At 29.0% G+C, this 20,883-nt stretch overlaps 1 protein-coding gene across 26 annotated transcripts in view; it reads right to left on the bottom strand.

Annotated features, from left to right (window-relative positions):
• Positions 1–2,104: 2,104 nt before the first annotated feature.
• Positions 2,105–20,883, bottom strand: part of LOC107451236 (nuclear factor 1 X-type) — a 92,905-nt gene continuing 74,126 nt past the window's right edge. For 9 of the 26 annotated variants that reach the window (XM_043043062.3, XM_043043069.3, XM_043043065.3 and 6 more), the window contains 8 exons: positions 20,314–20,649; positions 19,049–19,120; positions 16,042–16,220; positions 14,663–14,783; positions 11,818–11,991; positions 9,932–10,074; positions 7,323–7,575; positions 2,105–3,750 (listed from right to left, as the gene is read on the bottom strand). In XM_043043062.3, coding sequence (XP_042898996.1) covers positions 3,650–3,750; positions 7,323–7,575; positions 9,932–10,074; positions 11,818–11,991; positions 14,663–14,783; positions 16,042–16,220; positions 19,049–19,120; positions 20,314–20,649 — 1,379 coding nt within the window. In that variant the 3' untranslated portion in view covers positions 2,105–3,649. The remainder of the gene's footprint in view (positions 3,751–7,322; positions 7,576–9,931; positions 10,075–11,817; positions 11,992–14,662; positions 14,784–16,041; positions 16,221–19,048; positions 19,121–20,313; positions 20,650–20,883) is intronic. The other 17 variants (XM_043043064.3, XM_071186187.2, XM_071186195.2 and 14 more) reach the window with 3 other exon arrangements.

Here is a 20,883-nt window from a genome sequence, read left to right as displayed (position 1 = left end):
AAAAAACATCACAGAAAAACGAAGAACCTCAGCAAGTATGCCCAACTACGAAACTCAATCTATCTGTATGTTAAGTTAACTTTCCTAATGCAATATATTAAAACTTCTAACTAAAGCTGTACAATGCACTTTATATACACAAATACATACATGAATTAAAATAATGCATTTGATTAGCGTCATGAGTAAAATGAAAATGCAGTCAGGGTTTTCATTCAAGAAGAGGAAGACCAAAAATTATGTTGTTTCATTCATGAGAAAACAAAAATGTGAGTAGATTTGAGATTTTCAGCACTGGTTGGTTAGAAATCAAAACCAAAAAACACTATAAAGATCTAAAATTGATGAAAAAAGGACTAAAAACAAACACAAAGAAAACAAATCACGACAGGGAGAATAACACCGGGTTCACGTTTCAAAATACAAGAGTTGAGTTGATTTAGTTTTATATCAGCAATTTACAACTACATAAATCTATAATTGTATAATAACTGTATTTACATTTCTAGAAAAATCAACAAAAAATATACAGACTAGTGTAAATCAGTATTTAGAAATAACAGTAAAGGCACTGGGTAGTGCCAAAAAAAAAAAAGAGAAATAATTTATGAAGCAACAATAAAAAATATGTTAATGTAAAGCTAGAAATATCTATGATAACAAATACATAAATTCTCAAACAATTTTCTTCTTTTCACAACAGATTAAAATCACTAGGGATTTTATTTTCGAACATATGGCACTTATCACTGATTAAAAAACAAATTACCAACTGATAAATAAGCTTACATCATTGAAAAACTCTTTATCACTAAAAAAAAAAAAAAAACTTTTCTATGTACAAATCAAACTAGATAAAAGGGAATAAATACAAAAACCCAAAAAAAGAATTAGAAATTTAGAAAAAAGATGCCTTTTTTTAAAGCCTATTAGTAGAATGAGTTATTAATAAAAAAAGTAATAAATTTTTAGATGAGTGAAAAATTCTAAACTTTAAATTTTCTCTACTGCTTATAATTTTAGAGCATATAATATGTTTCATGAATAGTTTGAATTGGAATAGATATTAATAAGGTGTTATATAATCATAAATTAATAGAGGTGCTTCAATAAATAGAAGTTTAATAGAATAAGCCTAGAAGAGATTAACATACTGAATTTTTTAAAATATGAAATACCTGAGATTATTATAGAAAGAATTAATTAGCTTGATTGCACCATAGGGTGCTGTTAGCACCATAGCATAATCCTAATAAAGAAAACCAAACACTAGAATGAAGCCAAGTTCTATATATTTGTAATCTTTGGCATCTTGTATCAATTCTTAAGTTATTTCATTCTCAAAACTTAAAAAGACTATATTTCAAATCGGAAACAATATAATATTTTTTTTTAGAATATTTGTGCAAAAACAGTTAACAATATCTCACAGCATTGTAGCTCTGAAAATAACAATATTATTGCTTTTCTTTAATCACATTTTTATTTCTCCGACACATAAAAAGGCAATATATACTTCTTCTATTTAAGGGATTTGAAAAAATTAAATAGAGGTGCTTACGTCACATACAAAAAATGGGGGAAAGAAAATAAAAAAAATCATCTCTCTCTCTCTCTTTCACAGTGATTAAGTTCAGAAAAATATTTAGATCACTTTATGAATAGAAAAATGGATAAATTTGTTTTCTTTTCTTCCACATGGGATGGGGAGGGATAATGAGAGAAAAGGCTACTCTACAGAGGAAAAGAAAGGGCACGAATGAAAAAATGCCCTGATTTTTTAATTTATCAACAAGTTATTCCTAAAAGATCTAGGAATAGTTCTTTATTCGTTCGCCAAAGAGGCAAAAATTTAAAATGATTAACATTAACTCTACTTTTCATGAATAACTCTACTTGAAAAATGTAATAGATTCAACAATGTCAAAAGAGACTGAATCAAGAGCACTTATAGTAGTACTTTTTATTTCATCTTTAAAATGCACAGAGGCGCCAAAGGCAGGCGGAGAATAATTTTTGCGTGACTTAATCACTCAAGAGAATATAGATTGAGAATATTTTTCTTTTAGTGACTAACTCACTCATGAGAATAAATGTATCAAGATTTTCTTTTTTTGGTGACAAAGTCACTCAAGAGAATATTATAAGAGTTGAATGATCTTTCTTTTTAGGAGTGAGGAATTAAAGCTGAAATGTCTAATTCACTCGTAAGAGTAGAAAAAGGTAAGTTGCGAATAAATTTCAAATTTAGAAGGGAAAAAAAACAATAGTGTTTTACATGAAGAAAAAGGTATTAAAAATCTGAATTTGTGAAGTCAAGTTTTAAAGAGAACCTCCCTTGCCTTTTATTGACGCCTCTGGTAATATATACTACATTCTATGACTTCTACATTTGTTTTAAATGGCGCATATTTGTCAGGAGCAGAAAAGTGTTAAAAATAAAAACTTTTCTTTACATTTCTAGCAGCAACTAATTTCTATAATCGTAGCTATAATTCTATATCTTCTACTTTTCTAGGAATGATTCATAAAGATCTGAAAGGCAAAAGGCGATCCCAGAGCCTTTCTATTATTTGATTTATTAAAAAGTGAGAAAAATTGGTAGTTTACCTACGGAAGTTGTACTACTGCTGATAACACATCCAGCACAACAGAATATCTTAATTACAACACTAATATGTTTATAATACATTAAACTAATATAATTATTTCAAGTTACTTAATTATAACACTAACCTCTATCATAAAATTAGAAGAAAAAAAACGTTTTCATTTCAGTATAGATACATATTTTGATATTAATAGTTAAACTTCTTACACATTAACTATACTTTTTAACATAAGATTCAGAAGATTACAAAGATTAAAACATATTTTTATGCTGGAAAATATGAAGGTATATTTTGCGAAAAAATCGAATCTCGATTTTGCGAAAATTAAAAAATCGAATATAGGAGTTACAATCAACTATTTTTTTCAAATGAAAACATTCTGTTACAAAAATATTAAGATATTTTATGTCTATCTCTGTTTTAAACAAGTAAAATTTTAGCAAAGATAGAAAGAGTAGCCATTCTGTGGGTTCGATGTGTACTCAGCCTACTAAGTTCTTAAAATGCAAAAATTCTTGAAAAGCTACTGAGGCCCCAGGAAGTAATATTATAGTGAAATCTCAATGGGCGGAAGTTAACTGTCTTAGAAATCTCTTAGCTATAAGCAATGAAATGGAAGAGAATTAAGAGCACTGTACCCCCCCAGGGGGGTACATAATAAGGCATCAAATTCAGTCTTGATGCTCCTTCAATGTTTATGTTCTTTACACCTTTGATTGTCTCTGCCTTCCTTCAGAGTCATCTTCATTTTCATCTTCTTTTTTTGTACTTATGTCGTTTCACCTTTCTTCCTAACACTGGCAAAAAAGTTTGCCAAGTACCTTTTCAGGAGCTGCTGATTTATATATAAGTTGCGTAGTTTCACTGTTTTTTTTTTTAAATTCTTCTTTTTCAAAATATTGCAACCATAAAAACGATAATCTCGGCAAAACCAGTTTAAACAATGCGGGCGAGAGAATATTTTTCGTATCTTATCTTACACCACAAGCTGAATTTTAAAATATTTTTTTTTTTTACAAGAAAAGAAACTGTTTGATTTAAGATGGTTGGGACTTGGGGGTGACGGAGGCACTGCTGCCAGGTGTTTGACTGCTTGCATCCACACCATCATTGCTATGAACCACTGTGAAGTAACGTTCTAGAATGTGAGAAATAGAAGAAGACGTTAAAAGACGAAAACCAACATTAAAATTCACATATATATTACATATGAATTTGTGATGCCATAATCAGCATTACATATTTCCTAGCTCTTAACATTTCTTTTATTTCTTAAATTTGTTTATTTTTTAAATCATTCTTAGTGGATTCTCAACTAAATTAAACCAATTATTTAATTTTTATAAAATTTTTATAAAAAGCTAATAATTTTTTTTTTTAATTAATCAATGTAATGGCTTTTATTTCAACGCATTCAACTTTTTATTTCAATGCAAATGTCAGATTCAATGATTTTCTGTCGCGCCTCAAATGAAAACAAAATCTATTTATAGTTCTTTGTTTCTAACCACCAAAAATATTTTAGTTACATGGTTATACTATTTCTCACAGTCTTTTTGGTGATTAGCTTTGTCAAATTATTTTCAAATTTAATATTGATTAAGGGAGGTTGGCTTCATTTTTGGCTATATTATCTTTCAATAAATCGCCAACTTTGGATTTCTTCCCATGCTCCTAACTGTGAGTTGGGAACGATTCACTTTTCCTTTAATGTTTAATTTTTGGCATAAGGACGAGGGGGTTAGGCCCTCAGCCTAAGCGCTAATCAACGTGTTTTCTTGATGAGAGAACAGGAATGATTATCTTGATATCTTTAAGGGACTTACTTTTCTTCATTTTATAATTTTAAAATGTGGTTATGTGCATTATAATAAGATTTACATAATAAATCAGTTTTTCCTAAACGATTTAATTTATTTTTCTGGAATAAATATCCCTCCTTTATAACAAAAATTCAGATGTATCTCACACGGCCAAAAATTATACTAAAATAATATAAAGAAACTACACCCACTATGCAGTAAAGAATTTGGACTAAACTGTCATATAAGTATTAAAATAGCATAAAAGTTTTGATGAACCATGCATCTTCTTCAGTGCACAGTAATGCACAGAAAAAAAAGGCAGAGGAAAATATTATAAAAAAGTTGTAAAAAAAAGGACAAAACTGAATCAGTAAATAAGAAAGGGGAAATTTAAAGATATCAGTGGATTCATCTGTAGCCATAAGAAAAGGAAGCAGAAAAATCACTAACACTCTCTAATGGTGTAACGTCAAAAGTCAAAATTTTTGACGTTTAAATATTTGCAATTTACTGCTTCCCATGCATTTCGAATAAAAAATAATGTACACTAGAAACTAATTACACAGGGTATCCCAGGATTATTGGAACAAACTCTAAGGGGAGGTCACAAAAATTCAGAATTGCATAGCAACCCATGGTCGGAAATGTCGTAGGAAAGTATCGTGACATGTACAACAAGAAACCAAGAGACACAATGACATCATCCGAAACATTTAATGGCCAAAGTTATTTCATGCACTGGGGTAGATGATGTGTGAAAAATTCACAAAAGATGTTAAAAGTTTCCACTATTGGTGGTGATTAGGGCTGCAGGTTTGTCGCAGCGCGAATTTCCGCGAAATTGTCATCTTTTTTCCTAAAATCCGCGAATTTCTCAATATGTCTTGACTTGCGCGAAAATTGCTTAAAATATGATTTTTTTTCATTTATTATTTTTATTAAACAGAATTTTTTATTTTCCTGAACCTTCAATTTAACATGTAAAATTGATTAGATATTTAGGGGAGTGAATCAATAGCAAAATGACATGAAAATAGTTCAGAGATAAGAGATAGTCACAATCTTGTCAACTAAGGTGGTCTTTCTACACTTAGGGAGGGTAATTACCTTCCTGAATTCAGTAAGAGTAGGAAAGAAATTGGAATCACAAAAGAAGGAAAATGTTATAAATCAAATCTTTGACAGAAAAATTGTTATACATGCTATTGCACTGAGCAATGAAATTTCTACTGCCTTTCTACATATCCAGTTAATTTTTCCAGGGCGGCTTCTTGTGATTTCTAAAATATGGATCAGTTTCTTAGATGAAGGTGGGGGGGAGGGGACTAGTAGTTAGTAGGGACTTGTAACTAGTAGTTTGAATGTAGAATGTTTGAGTTTTCACAGCAATTACTTCGTACAAAGCAACGGTCAAGGAATTGCGCGTTGGTGAAGGAAAATTGATCTAGTTTGGAAATCAAAGACCGAACGCTCCAAAATTGGCAATTCGAAGTTTGTCGGTGCCTAAAAACAGCGTTGACGCAGAAAGATCGTTTTCTAAGTATAAAAATGTGTTAAGTGATGAAAGACTAAGGATAGATGAGAATAATCTGACAATGTACAATACTTTGTACCCAAATTCTGTTCATTTAAATAAAAATATTAATATTGCTTGAAATTCAAAGAAATACTTTTGTTGTGCATTTGTAAGCTTTTTTTATTATTTGCGCAATTTCTGTCTTTTGCATCATTTATATAATAAATTTTTTTTATGTTTAGAATTTGTGAATTTTCAAAATTTCCCGCGATTTTTCCGCGAATTTGGGGTCTTTTTTCCCGCAACAAACTTGCAGCCCTAGTGGTGATGCATGCATTACACAGTCGCGCCATGGATTGGCTGACTTGCTCAAATACACCTGGATTTCGTTGGATATCCCCAACAGCACAGACAATTCTCGCAACCAGATCCATTTCTGAATCCACAGTTGTTGTGCATGCAGCACTTTCAGGTGCACCCCTAAGAAAGAAATCCATTCTGCATAAATTAGGAGAGCATGGTGGTCAGGAAAATAGTCCACCACGTCCTCTAGCGAGAGTGATGATGCTAATCAACTGAAAAAGGCCTCCTCCTCAATGACAACATATTTAGAATTAGCAGAACATAATTGTTAAAGAATTAAATTTGTTGTTTAAGAAGGGTGATTATTTGGAGTTATTTAATTTTACATACATTCAAAGCTGCCAACATGAATAGGGAAAAAATATCCCGTAGATTTTACGAAATAAAATAAATTGTTGCATAATGTACTAAATATTTTACACATAGGGAATTTCAGGGATTTTTAGAGTCATCAAAATAGAAAAACTGCAATATTTTCAGTTATTATTGACATTAAACATACTTGAAATGTTACTCTTACTCTATTATTTATATTATGTTATATATATTATATTATATTATGTTATATATGTTATGTTATATTTATATTATATTACTATTATGTTTACTCTTAATTTCGAAAATTAATAGCCACTTGATTCATCAAAGATGGTTAAAAGATTTTTTTAAAATTAATTTAAAAAGAGAGCTCTGAATAAAAATAAACTGAACATTTTATAATAAAAAAAGTTTTGAACTGATTTCTACAAATGAGGTTTGCTTCATTAGTAATACTTATTTAATTATTCAATAGCAAGCAATAATCTGTAAAAAAAAAAATCTATTTCAATAGGGATTTTTTAGGAAACTTACTCTATTTTAAGGAATTCTTTAAAATTTACAAAAAACAGGAGAATTTTAATTAAACCAGTAGACCTGGAGAAACTGCAAAATGCAGTAGAGTTGGCAGCTATGTATATTATAACTGATCCACCCAAAAAAGTAAAAAAACAATTTAGGGAGAACAAGAGACTGCGGAGTATTTACCTTCAATTTCACCTTCTGCTTCGATAATGTGAGGAGCATCGGAGTCAGAATTCGTCCCAGGCATGAGGCCTGCCATCATATTATAATCGAGGTTCTCATCTAAAGTGATGAAGGGAGCATTCCACCTCGGCACGGGGGTCGTTCGAGGTGTCGAACGAGGCGTCGTTGCTGGTGAAGTAAACATGCTTATGTTGGTTGGGCTGATCATACCACTCATGGCATTCACCGGGCTGATATTTGTATATGAAAAGAGCTGACACAACATAAAGGAAAATCAATTTACGGATTTGGAAATTAATCATTAATGAAAGTTCAATTTTATTTTTCACTGAAGGCTACAAATAATAATTTACTTTGCTATTTTTCACTTACAGAATTTATAAAATCAGTACCAAGTACTGAACAGATAAAATCACAAATTAAGCTTCACAGCCGTGGCCAACAAATTCAAATTTAACGTTTGGTGTTATAAATTAAATTAGTTTGACACATCAAAAATAATTAACATATTAAAAGCAAATTTTACATGCTAGAGTTAGAATGAATAAAGTAGAGATAAGTTTTTTTTTTTTTAAATTTAATAATCGCATTGGAATCAAGATACAGAAAAAGTTAAATAGTGCAAAATATGAAAATTTTCAAATAGCAATGTGTTCACTAGTCATGAGCCAGAGAAGAAGTTCATTCTGAGAGGGGGAATAGGTATTTCTAGGCTGGTTCCCTTAAATCAGTTCACTTCTCTCTGGATCGAAAAGTTTTGAACACAATGAGGTAAAATATGTACGATTGCTGGCAGGGTTTGTTGATTTAAATCAGCTTGTTTTAATCACGATTTAAATCGAATGATTTTTTTAAAAAAATCATTGATTTAAATCAAATTTTTTTTTTTATGTATATATTGATTTAAAATGTTAAGAAACAGTGTTTTAAATTATTGATACCTTTATTATTTCTTTTCTTAGTTTCAAAATTTATTATAATTAAAAATTGCTGCATTAATTAATTTTAGCTAACGAAATTACTTTCTTTCTTGGTATGTGTTAAATTCCGACACATTTCAAATTACATTTTTAAAAGTCTTGATTCTTGAGATTGAAAGTACAGATTAAATTAAACATTTAAGTATCTTTTTCTCATAATATGTTTAGAGTATCTTTGATATTATCAGATTTTCTATAAAGAAATTTTGCGAAAAAAAATTTCAATGAGTACATAGATTTTTTTAAAATTTTTTTAGCTTAAATTATCTATTTTGATATAGGATTAAAAATGAATATTTTAATATAAAAATATATAGATCAGATATTTATTTATTTATTGATGAATGACTACATTTATAGACACAATCTGTTACATTTATTTAGACATTTTAAAAATCAAGAGAGTAAAAAAAAAGAAATCACAATTTCAAATTAAATGATGATTTGGAAATTGGAACTTTGTTTTAATAGTTAAAGTATTCCCTAAATTCTCTATTTCATCTAGTCTTTAAATTTCAACCATGTATTTGTTTCAAAATAGTTGCTATGCATTCAAAGCTATGTACTATAATGAAAAATTGTTTTAGGTAGTTAGAGCTTCTAAAATATTCTTATGATATAATTTTAATATTAATTTAATTTTGATTCAACATTTATAAAGTTTTTTTGTCATAAATCAAACTTCTTTCAGTGTATTTGAATTAAAAAAAAAATCCGATTTAAATCAAAAGAATCACGGACCCTGTTGCTGAGGCATGATACAGCTTGTAATATCCTGATTATGGGATAAAGGAATAAGTAGTTAAACAAGGAATTAAAATAAAATTTTCAAAAAAATTTCTTTTTTACCAACAATAACACAATTAGTAACACCAACTTGTTGCATTAAGTCACTGAACTATTTTTCATAACTGTAGAGATAGTTTTTCACAGTGCTATTTAAATAATAAAGAAAGCTTCTACAGTTCTAAATAGATTTACAGTATGCAGTAGAGTTACGGAAAATTGTCAATATTTACTATTCCTAGTACTCTATTAGAAGGTTACAATGTTTTAAGTTTCCCCATATTTCCTTATACCAACCGATTGTATAGGCTATTACCCCTAACAGCTAATCAATTAGTAAGTTTCTGCCTTTAAAGCAAATTTATATACCTGTTCACAAAATTTGTGGGACAGCTTCAGCCTGAATTTCAATTAAATAAAAAAATTTCTAACAATAAAATAGCTTGAATTAGAAACAAATAAAGTCGGGTTTATAAAAATTTCAGAGACGGAAAATCTAAGTGAAAAGCAAGGCAATTAAAAGATTAAGAAAACTCCATTTCATATTTTAGAATAACACTATCTTAGCTTCTTCTTTTTTCTTTTACGTAATTAAAAAACAATGTTGGAGAATGGTTAAAGCCTGTTTAATACTTATCAATTCTTCAACAATAAAGCTATTTAATTTAAAATCCTACATGTTTTTAAAATTTTTGACATCAAAACATAATTTTAAGTAAAATTTAGTGTAATTATAAAGATAAAAAAAATTTGCTCAGGAACAAGCAGCATGCACAAGTAAAAATTTACCTATCTCTTAATACTGGTTTTAGAATTTATATGAAATAAGTTAATTATAGTCACCTGATGGGCTTGAGGATGAATATGTGAAAAATTGTTGTCTGGCCTTGGCAAGGATGTAAAAGGGCTACTCATGGATCCTCGGTTACTCTGAGACCCATCTAGTCCATTATTTCCTGCTGGAGCAACTAGAATAACCGAAAAATCTTACAAATATTTTTATTATTGTTACAATAAAGAAAAAACATAACACTTAAAACAATGACATTTTAATTCAAACCTCGTAGTGATCGTCAAATAAGTGGATGAGGTGTGCATATAACAAGAAGTTAATTTTAAAATGTTTGAAAATCTTAATACTTATGTTACTTAATTCTCACAAAATAAGGCTTCAATAAAAATTCTCCATTCAGAAGAACTGCTTTCGGAAAAATACAAATTTTAAAACCTCCAAGATGATTTATGCTTTCGTAATCTTTTTTCTCTTTAGTATATGTTAGATTTATTTTATCTGATTTATTATCTTAGATTTATTCTATTTGATTTGATTACTTTAAGTACATTATGTCTTTCTAAGTTTTTACACTATAGTACTACTATGAAATTGAAAGAAAAAAACAAAGCAAGTACTTCACAATTGATTTCGAGTTAAGTGGCTCGACGTTATGATAAACATTAAAATAAAAATTTCAGAAAACTGATGAAACGAAGTTCATTTAAGAAATTTTTTTGGCAATATATAGCTTATTATACAAATAGATAAAAATATCAATTTTGAACTTTTCGTTGATTAGGTTGACTTTTCTATAGTAGCGCAGAGTAGCTCCCATCAGTTGCGTTATTAAAATCTACAACAAGGTCAACTAAATTTCACTTAGCTTTTATCAGTGCAATAAAATAAATCAACATATATATCTTTCATTTATAACAATAATATGCTTGTTTTAATGTTATACACCTTCTTCATCCACTTACTTTTTTAAGTATAAAAAGTTTGGTAATACAAATCTAATAGATTTAAATATCCATCTAAAATTTATAATATTTAAGAAAATTCCCCCTTCCATGTTAGGGGCTATTCAAATATTATGTATGCAAATGTTTGGACCCCCCCCCCTTCTGCAATCCCAAACCCCTTCCCATACTTATGTAGGAAAGTTGTTTCATTGTAGTAATTGAATTCTAAAATTAAATTCAAATAAGAAGATTTAACTATACATAAAACAAAGTTTATTTTTTAATTAATTTTATAAAATTTAGACTAGAATATTCTTTAAAAAACTTTTTAAAATTGCTCAAAGAAATATTTTCAAATTTTTTTTCTTTCCCTGAATTCAACTTATTCCATATTTAAATAATTTTCATACATAATTTATCTTAATATTTCTTTTTATAAACTTTTTTAAAAAAATTTTAAAATAAAGGGATTTTAATGTCTACCATAAGCATTGCTCATACCTCTTTTCCCTCCTTGTCAGCAAAAATAAGTAAATTTAATTCCCATATAATATTTGAAATTATTATCTATTTTATGGCTTTTAAAAAATTTACTTAGCTCTTTTAAGTGAAAAAGATATAAGCAAAAATAAAAAATGAACAATAACAAGGAAAAAAATTCTAGTTTTTAAAAATATGTACAGATCACGGTAAATTTATTATTTAGTAAATTTATTATCATAGAGCTGAAGCCTGTCATAGTGAACTGACTGAGGTATAAAATAATAATTAAAATATTCAATATTTTTTTTGTCATTTTATACCAAGCACTGTTGTTATTAAAAGCTTACCAGATAATGTAACTAGAGGAGAAGCTAATTGCTTTAATTCATTTAAAAATAATACGTTAAAGTGAAAAAGTACTCTTCTGTAAGAAACATTTTTGTATAAATGTTTCCTAACACAAATGCATAGCACACAGGAAGGTTTGTAGCACATTTAAAATCACTTACCAGATGAGGTAACTGGAGGAGAGGCTAGTTGCTTTCGGTTGTCTCTCACAACAACAGAGCTAGCAACTGAAGAGGTCTCAGAGACCGGGGAACTATTCCTAGGCCCTGCCTGATTGACATTGTTAGGTGGGCTTGGAGCAGATCCACTTATTTCAGAGAATGAAGCAAGTTTACCTGAAAAAAGTTTCATTTTATTCAATATGTAGTTGCGATTACAATGAAAGCAAAAAATATACATAGGTCTAGCTTTCATTGGCATACTACTGTAAACCAGTCAACCAAGGTTAGGTGTGATTCCTGCTTATAGGGGAAAGAACATCATTTAGGGGTACAGCAAAGGTTCTTGAAACGGGTTTCCCAACCACTTCTGGGGAGTTGGGGTAAAGAAGAAATTTTTTTTAAAAAATATTTGGCTAGTTCTGTATTTTTTACACCAGTGGTAGAGTACTGTACTATTACTTAAAATATTCCTTTGAGAATATATTTATATCATCCCTGTTGATTAAAACTTCTAACATATTTTGACATAGAAAGAAAGAATAAAATGGCGGTAGGTGGGATGCAGCATACGAATTTGTGCACGTTGAGTCGTCCAACGTTCTGTTCACACGTGATGTACCTCCTGACTGTCACTTTGTTTCTTATGCGCATATGCTGGATCTCAGTTCGAGTGACGCTCTACTAAATCTGAGTAAGTTGCTCAGCTTGTAAGTTGTTTTTCTGGTATAGCGTGTCACACAAAGCAGCTTCCCCCAGTTTACATATTCAAAGAGTTGGACTTCTTCTTTTTCCCATATTCTTTAAGTGAAAGCTTTCATTATTTAGGATCAGGCTATTCAGCTTATGATCTATAACAAATCAAATTTTTAAAAAATATACGAGACCACAAAAAAATTTTTTTGACCCATGTGCGAGGACAGGTAATTCTCTATCATGAAAAATAAAATTATAGCACTTCAGCAGATTTATGTTTTTTTTTCTGTATTTATAGTAGAAGAAATCGAAAATAATTTTGCGTATCAAATTGCATAGCTGCTCAGTACTGAGTCAGTTAAAATTAAAAACTTTGATTTTAACTGAAACTCTCTTTTCTTGTTCAGAAATTCTTTTTTTTTTCCGGTTTATCAATAAATGGAGACAAATGAACATAATAATAGATGGATAAAGAGATAGAGATTTTATTCTTTACACACTATCACAGATTACTGTATAGGTTTCAGTGATGGGAATGTCAGACGTCAAATGAAACAATATGGCAATGAAACATCATCTTTAATAGTAAAAGATAACAAACCATCAAGAAACTTCACAAACTCCAATTACAGGTTATTCGTTAAAACATTTAAAAGTTATTAAAAGAACAATTAAAACTTAAACTTTTGATTGTAAACATCTCATACTACAGGTGGACGTCACCGGGTAGAAACGGAATATCGGTACGAAGTTCTCGGACGCTGAACAACAACCCTTTCGAAGGGAAACTGACATCTGCTTGAGTACTGGACATCAGCCTCTTCACTCCCTGCCTTGGCCGCCGGTTGTACTCCGCCGGTATTCATCCGTGCAGGAACTATTCCGGTTCGTCCTCCTACCTTCGGTCTTCGATCTAATACTCGGTTCGTCCTCCTACCTCGGTTTTCATGCTATCTCAGCTTTTGCAACCAACAGCCTCTACAATTACTATGTTTTATTAATTTTTTATTTTATTTTAAAGACTACTTTCCTCTTTTAATTCTTAAAACAATATTTGAAGCGCAAATTGTTTTTTATACCACCTAGAATTATGCATGGGTGCCACTTTACTGAACTTATTTGACAAATTAACACAATCTAGCGTTTACCAGATTTTTTAGAAATTTATAGCTCACTGACTCAAAAATGTACCTTTCTATGTATCAGTACAAGGATCTGATCATTTTTCTAAAAAATTATTTCATTTTATTAATAAATTGTTTTTTTACAGCAATCAAGATAAAAATAATGAGTCTATGTCTTTTTACACCAATCATTGAATAATAAACCAATAATATATTATGAAGCTATTCATATCTCTACTTATTTTTTGCTTCACTGTTATTTTTTGTCTATTTTTTTAAAAAAGAAACTTTATTTTAACAGCATTTTTAAAAAAAGGGGGGTAAAATGAAAACAGAAGAAAATTTAGACACAATAGGATAAATTTCGCATAAGCTAGCAGGCACTGAAGCATTGCTTAAAGAGCATTGTTATTGTTACTTTTGCATAATTTTTATGTTTTTGAATACTTGTGTAATAGAAACAATGATACCATTTTTTTATTTCAGTATGACATATTATTACTTGATCATTTTACAATCATTAGGAAAAATAACAATGTTTTAATCAAAATGTATTATTTTATTTTTAACAGAAAATATTTACAAAATTTGTAAGGAGAAAATGACATTTTAATTTAAAAAACAAATGGAAAAGAGATATTCATTGATGAAATTTAGTCTGCTGATTTTTTCTCGAGACTGATTTTAGTCTACAGAACTGAAGAGTGACACCCTTGATTATGTAATTTTAGAAAATTTAGAATGCTTTAATGATTTTTATTACTTTAAATAGGGTCCCATTTTTAATAAAAAATATGTTTGAAATTTGTAAGTCCAGGGGCTTAAAGATGCATACTTTTTAAATTCTAGCAGAATCACTGTTATTTAATATCTAATATATCATAGAAAATTCATAGTGGTCTCGAATTTTTTCCACAACATAGTGGAAGTATACCACATTGTCTCACTTTGCACTATTAAATGTAACACATTTTTAAAAATTAAATAATAATTTAATAAAGTTATAAATACATAAAAGTTATATTTACCTGTTGACCTAATAATAGCAACAGGCCTTGCCATAGGAGCAGGCGGAGGAGGAGGAAGCATTGGGTTTGAATAAAAGTGTGGTAGTTTAGTGGGACTCTGAGCCTCGGAATCTTGGCTAGTCTGTACAAAAAATGTCAACTTTAATATAACTGAACCACAGAAAGATCAATAACAATTTCATTTCCTCAATTATTCAATTTTAATATTGACTTTATGTAATGTCAGTTTTTTTTCTGCTTTTCTTAAATTTTATTCAATGATGTGGGGAAAAAGTAGTTAAAAGTTCCGAATTATACTATAACACTAAATATACAAAAAAAAAAAAATTAAAAAAAAATTATTGCAATGAATTCTAATTATCTTTATATACACTGGTGACCAAAAAGTGTATTTATATGCTTGAAATATGTGTAAAAGTATGCTTTTGGATACCAGAGTATCTTGATTCTCAAGTATATCTGATAAAGTACTTTGAAACATAATTATGCAAAATAGTAATAATTATAAAAATAATTACAACATGCCTTTTAGATAAGAAAAAGAGATGTTCAAGGTAATATAATTATATTTATATTGTTCCTATTTCTATAAAAATTGTAGAAGAAAACTAATTTTAGAGAAGAAAACTAATCTAGTTAGTTCTGCAAAGGAATGTTAATTTATGAGTGCATTAACAATTAAAAAAATTAAACCAAAGGTTGGTTGAATATTGAATTTAGTGCCAAAAAAGATAGGGGGGGGGCTAGGTCAAACTCATATTACTGAATGTTGAATGTAATAAAATTAAGTAGTGTTATGAAGTTTGATACGAAAAAAGGGAACTTCAATTTCTAATTTGCAATTATCAACAAAGACAATATATATATACTGGGGTCTGTCTAGGTTTTTCAGAGAGGTACCTATTTTGTGAAAATTTAGACATAATTTGTGAAAATGAAAAATTATATTAAAAAAATCAACTCAAAAATATGGATTATCGTTTCTTACGAGATACAAAAATAAAATTTTAAGAAAAAATATTTTGTGGAACTACTGTTTTCTTCAAGTTGAATTTGTGAAGGTACAGCTAAACGGTAGTAAATTTGGCCTGGACATGCCCCTGATATATATATATATATATATATATATATATATATATATATATATATATATATATATATATATATATATATATATATATATATATATATATATATATATATATATATAATATGAGCTAAGATTTAAAAATATTATAAGTTTCTTTTCATAAAATGACTTAATTCCCAAAAATCCTAATAGCACTCTCCAAGCACTCTTTGCCACCACGCTTAACATATATTACTTCAAAAATACTTGTGTTACAAAAAATTACTTTTCCAACTCTCAAATAACTTACTTGTGGGCTTGGACCAGAATTCTGGGCTTCTTGGCACACTAAATTTACAAAGTCAGAAAGAGCATCTCCATTTTCTTGATATTTTCCAGGGCCTAAGTAATAGGAACTGGAATGAGGAAGAGGACCACTTATGTTGGAGGCTTGGGATGTCATGTTCATAGCCGTATGCTGCTGTAGGCCTTTGAAAAGAAGGTACATATATTGCATTTAGTACAAAATAGAAGAATTAACTGTTAAAAACTATTCAGAATTAGTGAATATTTTGAAGTTGTATATGAGTATTATATAGCTAATTACTAATACTTAAAGAATTTCCAGAGTTTATTAGGAATTTCTCATAGAATTTCAAGCTGACCTACGTCCATTTCCTGAAAATGCTAGGTTTATCCTACTGAGCGCTTTAATAATAATAAAAACAGAGCAAGTCATTTAATTGCATAGAAAGAAAACATTGAACCAACTCCTAATTGACCAGACTTTGTACTACAGCATAAACAAACACTGGTTGTATTTTTTTATGGCATGGTTCTATCACATCCGAAATTATTTTATTTTAGGAGAGTACCTTTAACCACTTAGTAGCACATTTTCATATAACCTGGCATTACATGTGTGATATTACTCAAAGAACAAAAACTTGGTTATACACTTCCGATTTTCCGAGCCTGCACTCAGACACAAGATAATGGACTCAAACTTTTCACTAATCCTAACAAGACGTGATATAAGGTGATGACTTTTTTCAGGTGTGATGATAAAAGAGTACTTCCCTAGCCCGACTTTGTAAATTGAGCGTTCATACATAAAAATTCTAATTTTATTCATTGGAAAAAAAGTTAGTAGAGCAGTAAAGTATTAGGTGCATTCAACAATCTATAATCACGCAACTGCAAATTTTTCTTAGAACAAAATTAATACATATTTAAAAATTTAAGTTTCCATTACTATAAGATTAAAATATAAAGCACCATTAAAAAATAATGTATGGAAATTCTACTTTATAAAGACATTTGTTTTTAATCATTAACACAACTGCTGATTTTTCTTAGAATGATTTTAATAAATAATTGATAATTTGATTATTGATTGTCATTATAGTTAGATTAAAACATGAAGCACCATTAAAAAATAATGAATGGAAATTCTAATATATAAAAGCATTTTTTTATTTTATGCATAGTATAACTTTCGATAAGACATTTATTAAACCCTTCCTACAGCCAAAAGAAAAACAAATTTTTAAAAACTCTTAAAAAGAAATTGAAAAAACAGATAAAATATAACCAATATGAAATATCTTGATATATATATAACACAGTAACTATAGCATATAATAAAGAGGAGAAAATACAAACATCGACCTTTTAATTGCTAAATATTTTCTAAAACAGAGAGAGGTAAGTGCATGAAGCGTAGCAAACAATGTGCGTTTTGAGAGTCTGTGAGACTATGTGCATTATTAAGGAAAACAATTGCAAAGAAAGATTTCCACAGAAATACAAAATATATGGAGCTTAAGTGCAAGAGTGCTCAAAACATTTCAATACATAGGACAGAGATCAGCAATATCCAAAGGCAAAGAGAGGTTATTGCACTGAGGAGAAATTGAAACAGAAAGAGTTTCCGATAAAGGATTTTTCTCTACACTGCTTTTTATCAAGACTATGATGGAAAAAAAAATTAAATTTAAAATAAAAAGTTAAGAAAGTAGTTTTTTCACTGCACCCATCCATCAAGAATGAAATGCACACATTTCTTTGGTACTTTGGGATTATCTTGCTGACCTGTACATTGGGATTATCCTGGCAGCATGTCGGCACTTGCAAAAATGTGCAAATTCTTAGGCGCCATCATAGTGAAAATCAATTTCCAAAATAAACATTCTAAACACATTAAATTTATTAAATAATAATAAAATAATAATAACAAAAATTTAAAAATACGTAATAAAAAAGTATAATAAAAAGAATAAAAAAGTAAAAACCTTTTTTTTTATAATTACTAATCAGTTTTGATATACAATGTCATATCATGGCCATTTACGCACATTTTCTTAGAAAAAAAGATTTTATACTCTTTAAAATATGCCACTGCACACTCTTCAGTGGCAGGCTAATCCCAAATTCAAATCATTTTACAGCGGAGTTAAAAAAAAAACATTTAAAAAAAAAACGCAGTATATTTCAGAATGCTAAAGAAAACTAACCCGCGTAGTCAAGGATTACACAGTAAATATGATATAATTCGCAGTTATTGGCGTATAAGCTACCTTTTGGGGATAATATCAGGTTTGATGAAAATGGTCAACAAGATAATTACAAAGTACAAAAATTTGAGATTTTAGCTTTACTTCAAAAAAGTCTGTCAAAAATGGCTATGAGTTTTGAACATATAATTTATTTATATAATTACTAATATCTGAAAAACTATTACTGGAAATTGAGCCAAAAGAAACATTAGTTCAGAATCTATATCCCTCTTAGTTTTAAAGTTCAGCATTTCAGTAAAATATCAATTCCAAAAAAATATCAAAAGATGTGGTTTGTGGTTTTCAGGTTTCATTGTTGGCCAAATTAAGAATCCAGATAAAAAAAAAATTAAAAATCAAGACATTTTTTACAGATAACAGCAAATATATACCAAACTACTTTTAAAAAAAAGCGGCAAACTAAATATAGGTATAATTGACTCTATTTAAGAATAATGAGGAAAACTTTATTGCAAAGAAATAATAAACTGTGTTAATTTAAGACTTAATTTGTTTAGAACAGAAAATTTCAACAGTATAATTTTACTAATGGAGCACAATGTTTAGTTTTATAAACAACATCATTTCCTAGCTGATGCAGAGAAAAATCCTCATTAAAATAAAGCTATAAAAGAATTGAGAGTGAGATCTTCCATGAAAATTAAAAAAAGCATTGTACACGAAGCAACTTCTTATGCAGTATGCAACACAACAATCAGGGTTAGATGAACACTTATTTACTCCTGATACAACACTTACCATCTTGATGTTTAGATGAATGGGCAACCTCATTTGCATCTATTTCCTTGGCATGTGGGGTCAGGGGTCCACCTGTAATAGTTACAAATCTGTTTCGATGCTTAATTCTCTTTGTTTTAGAGGAAGGCAGAAGAAATAAAAGGAAGAAAGAGAAAAGTAAAAATTGGTGTCACGACCAAAATTTTCTGCATGTTTGAAAAGAAGACATATTTTAGTAAATCCTAAATTGGAATTGAATAAAATAATGAATTGATTTTGCATCACAAAGAGAGCACACTCGCCATTTCAAATATCCATTTTTAATAATTAATAGAGAATATTATAGAGAACACTGCAGAGCCAAGAAACCAGATGAGTGAGATTTAAGAAAAAAAATCCAACTCAAAACAAGTAACAGAGTTTCCAAGTTTAAAAGTAATGAAACGTGAGAATAAGAGTCAAAAGTAAGAAAAATAGTCAGAAAGTTAAAAAGTGATAGAAAAGCTGAAACAAAATATAAAAACAGATCACAGATATTAGTAAGCATTTTCACATTTATAGATAATAGATTTGATTAATAATAGAAAAATTAATTTATAAAGAAGTCATATGCCTCTTTTAAGAGTAGTAATTAGGAATACTAATGAAGAATAGTTAGGTTTAAGAACAGTGATTTGCAAAAAATCAACAATTGATATTTATGATGTATGAGAAAAATTTTTAATTTTTTAATATGCACATAATAAAAAAAAATTATGCATGTCACAAAAGCATTACATCACATATAAACAATACTCTATTTAAAATTCTTATCAAAAAAATAATAAATAATACAAAATTTTTGACATTTTTAACTCTCTGTAGTGCAGAAAATTTTTGATCAAAATTTTTACAGAAAAGGACCAGAAGAAGTGTAGTCGTTGAATGCACGCCCACGATGAAACACTATTTTGAAAAATACGTGCATAAAGCTAATGCTTTTTCTTTAATTTTTTCAAGATTTAAAATAGTTAATAAAAAAATTTGCTGTTTTTAAGGTTAAAACTAATACACTATTGGTGGTTATATACATTTATTAAAAACTAAATGACAATATCAAAACTATTAGACAACTGCGAAATAAAGGATAAAATCATTATTTATTAATTTTGATAAAAACTGAAGAATTTTATAAAAACCATTTTTAGGTAAGTAAATTTTTAATGAAATATCAAACTAAAATAAATGTTAGATAAATATAAAAAAAATATAGATATAATTAAAAAATATATAAATAAAGTACTGACCTTGGTCAATATCACTACTCCAAGACGCTTGGCTATGTAACTGAGCTGGGCTCTGGCCATAGAAACTAGTGATGTCATTATGAACTTTGTCTACATCGTCTTCGCTAGAGGACATTTTACGCAGGCGCTTGTTGTGAGGTTCTTCTGGTGGACTAGGAGGATGAGACGTGCTGTGATTGTTATGTGGGTGCAGAGAAAGGCCCGCTGCACCAGAGGGCAACCCTCCTCCTCTGTGATCAGGCGGTGATGAGTAACTATTGCAATAATAGGTAGGAGATTCTATCTTGATCATACTCAGAGCGGGTTGGCAATTACTTGTAGCTTGCAAAATAGATGCTGTCACAACAAAAAAAGAACACATTTAAGCTTGATGTATGTCAGAGAATGAATATCAACATGTAAAGTATGAAATTAAAAGGGTACAACATTTTTGTTCTGATGAAGTATTTCCTTTTCCGACTATTTGACATGTTGCAAAAAAATAAGCTGAAAATTCTTCATGACAATGTGCAGTAGCTTTTCTATTGTTTGATTAAACTGTATACATATTTTTCTGAAATTTTATTTAAA

This window comes from Parasteatoda tepidariorum, chromosome 9 (genome assembly GCF_982258835.1).
Source record: "Parasteatoda tepidariorum strain Cologne lab strain chromosome 9, Ptep-v5.0, whole genome shotgun sequence".
In the NCBI taxonomy this organism is placed as follows: Eukaryota; Metazoa; Arthropoda; class Arachnida; order Araneae; family Theridiidae; genus Parasteatoda; species Parasteatoda tepidariorum.
Note: the sequence above shows the minus strand (reverse complement) of the source record. Positions and strands in the feature narration are given on the sequence as shown.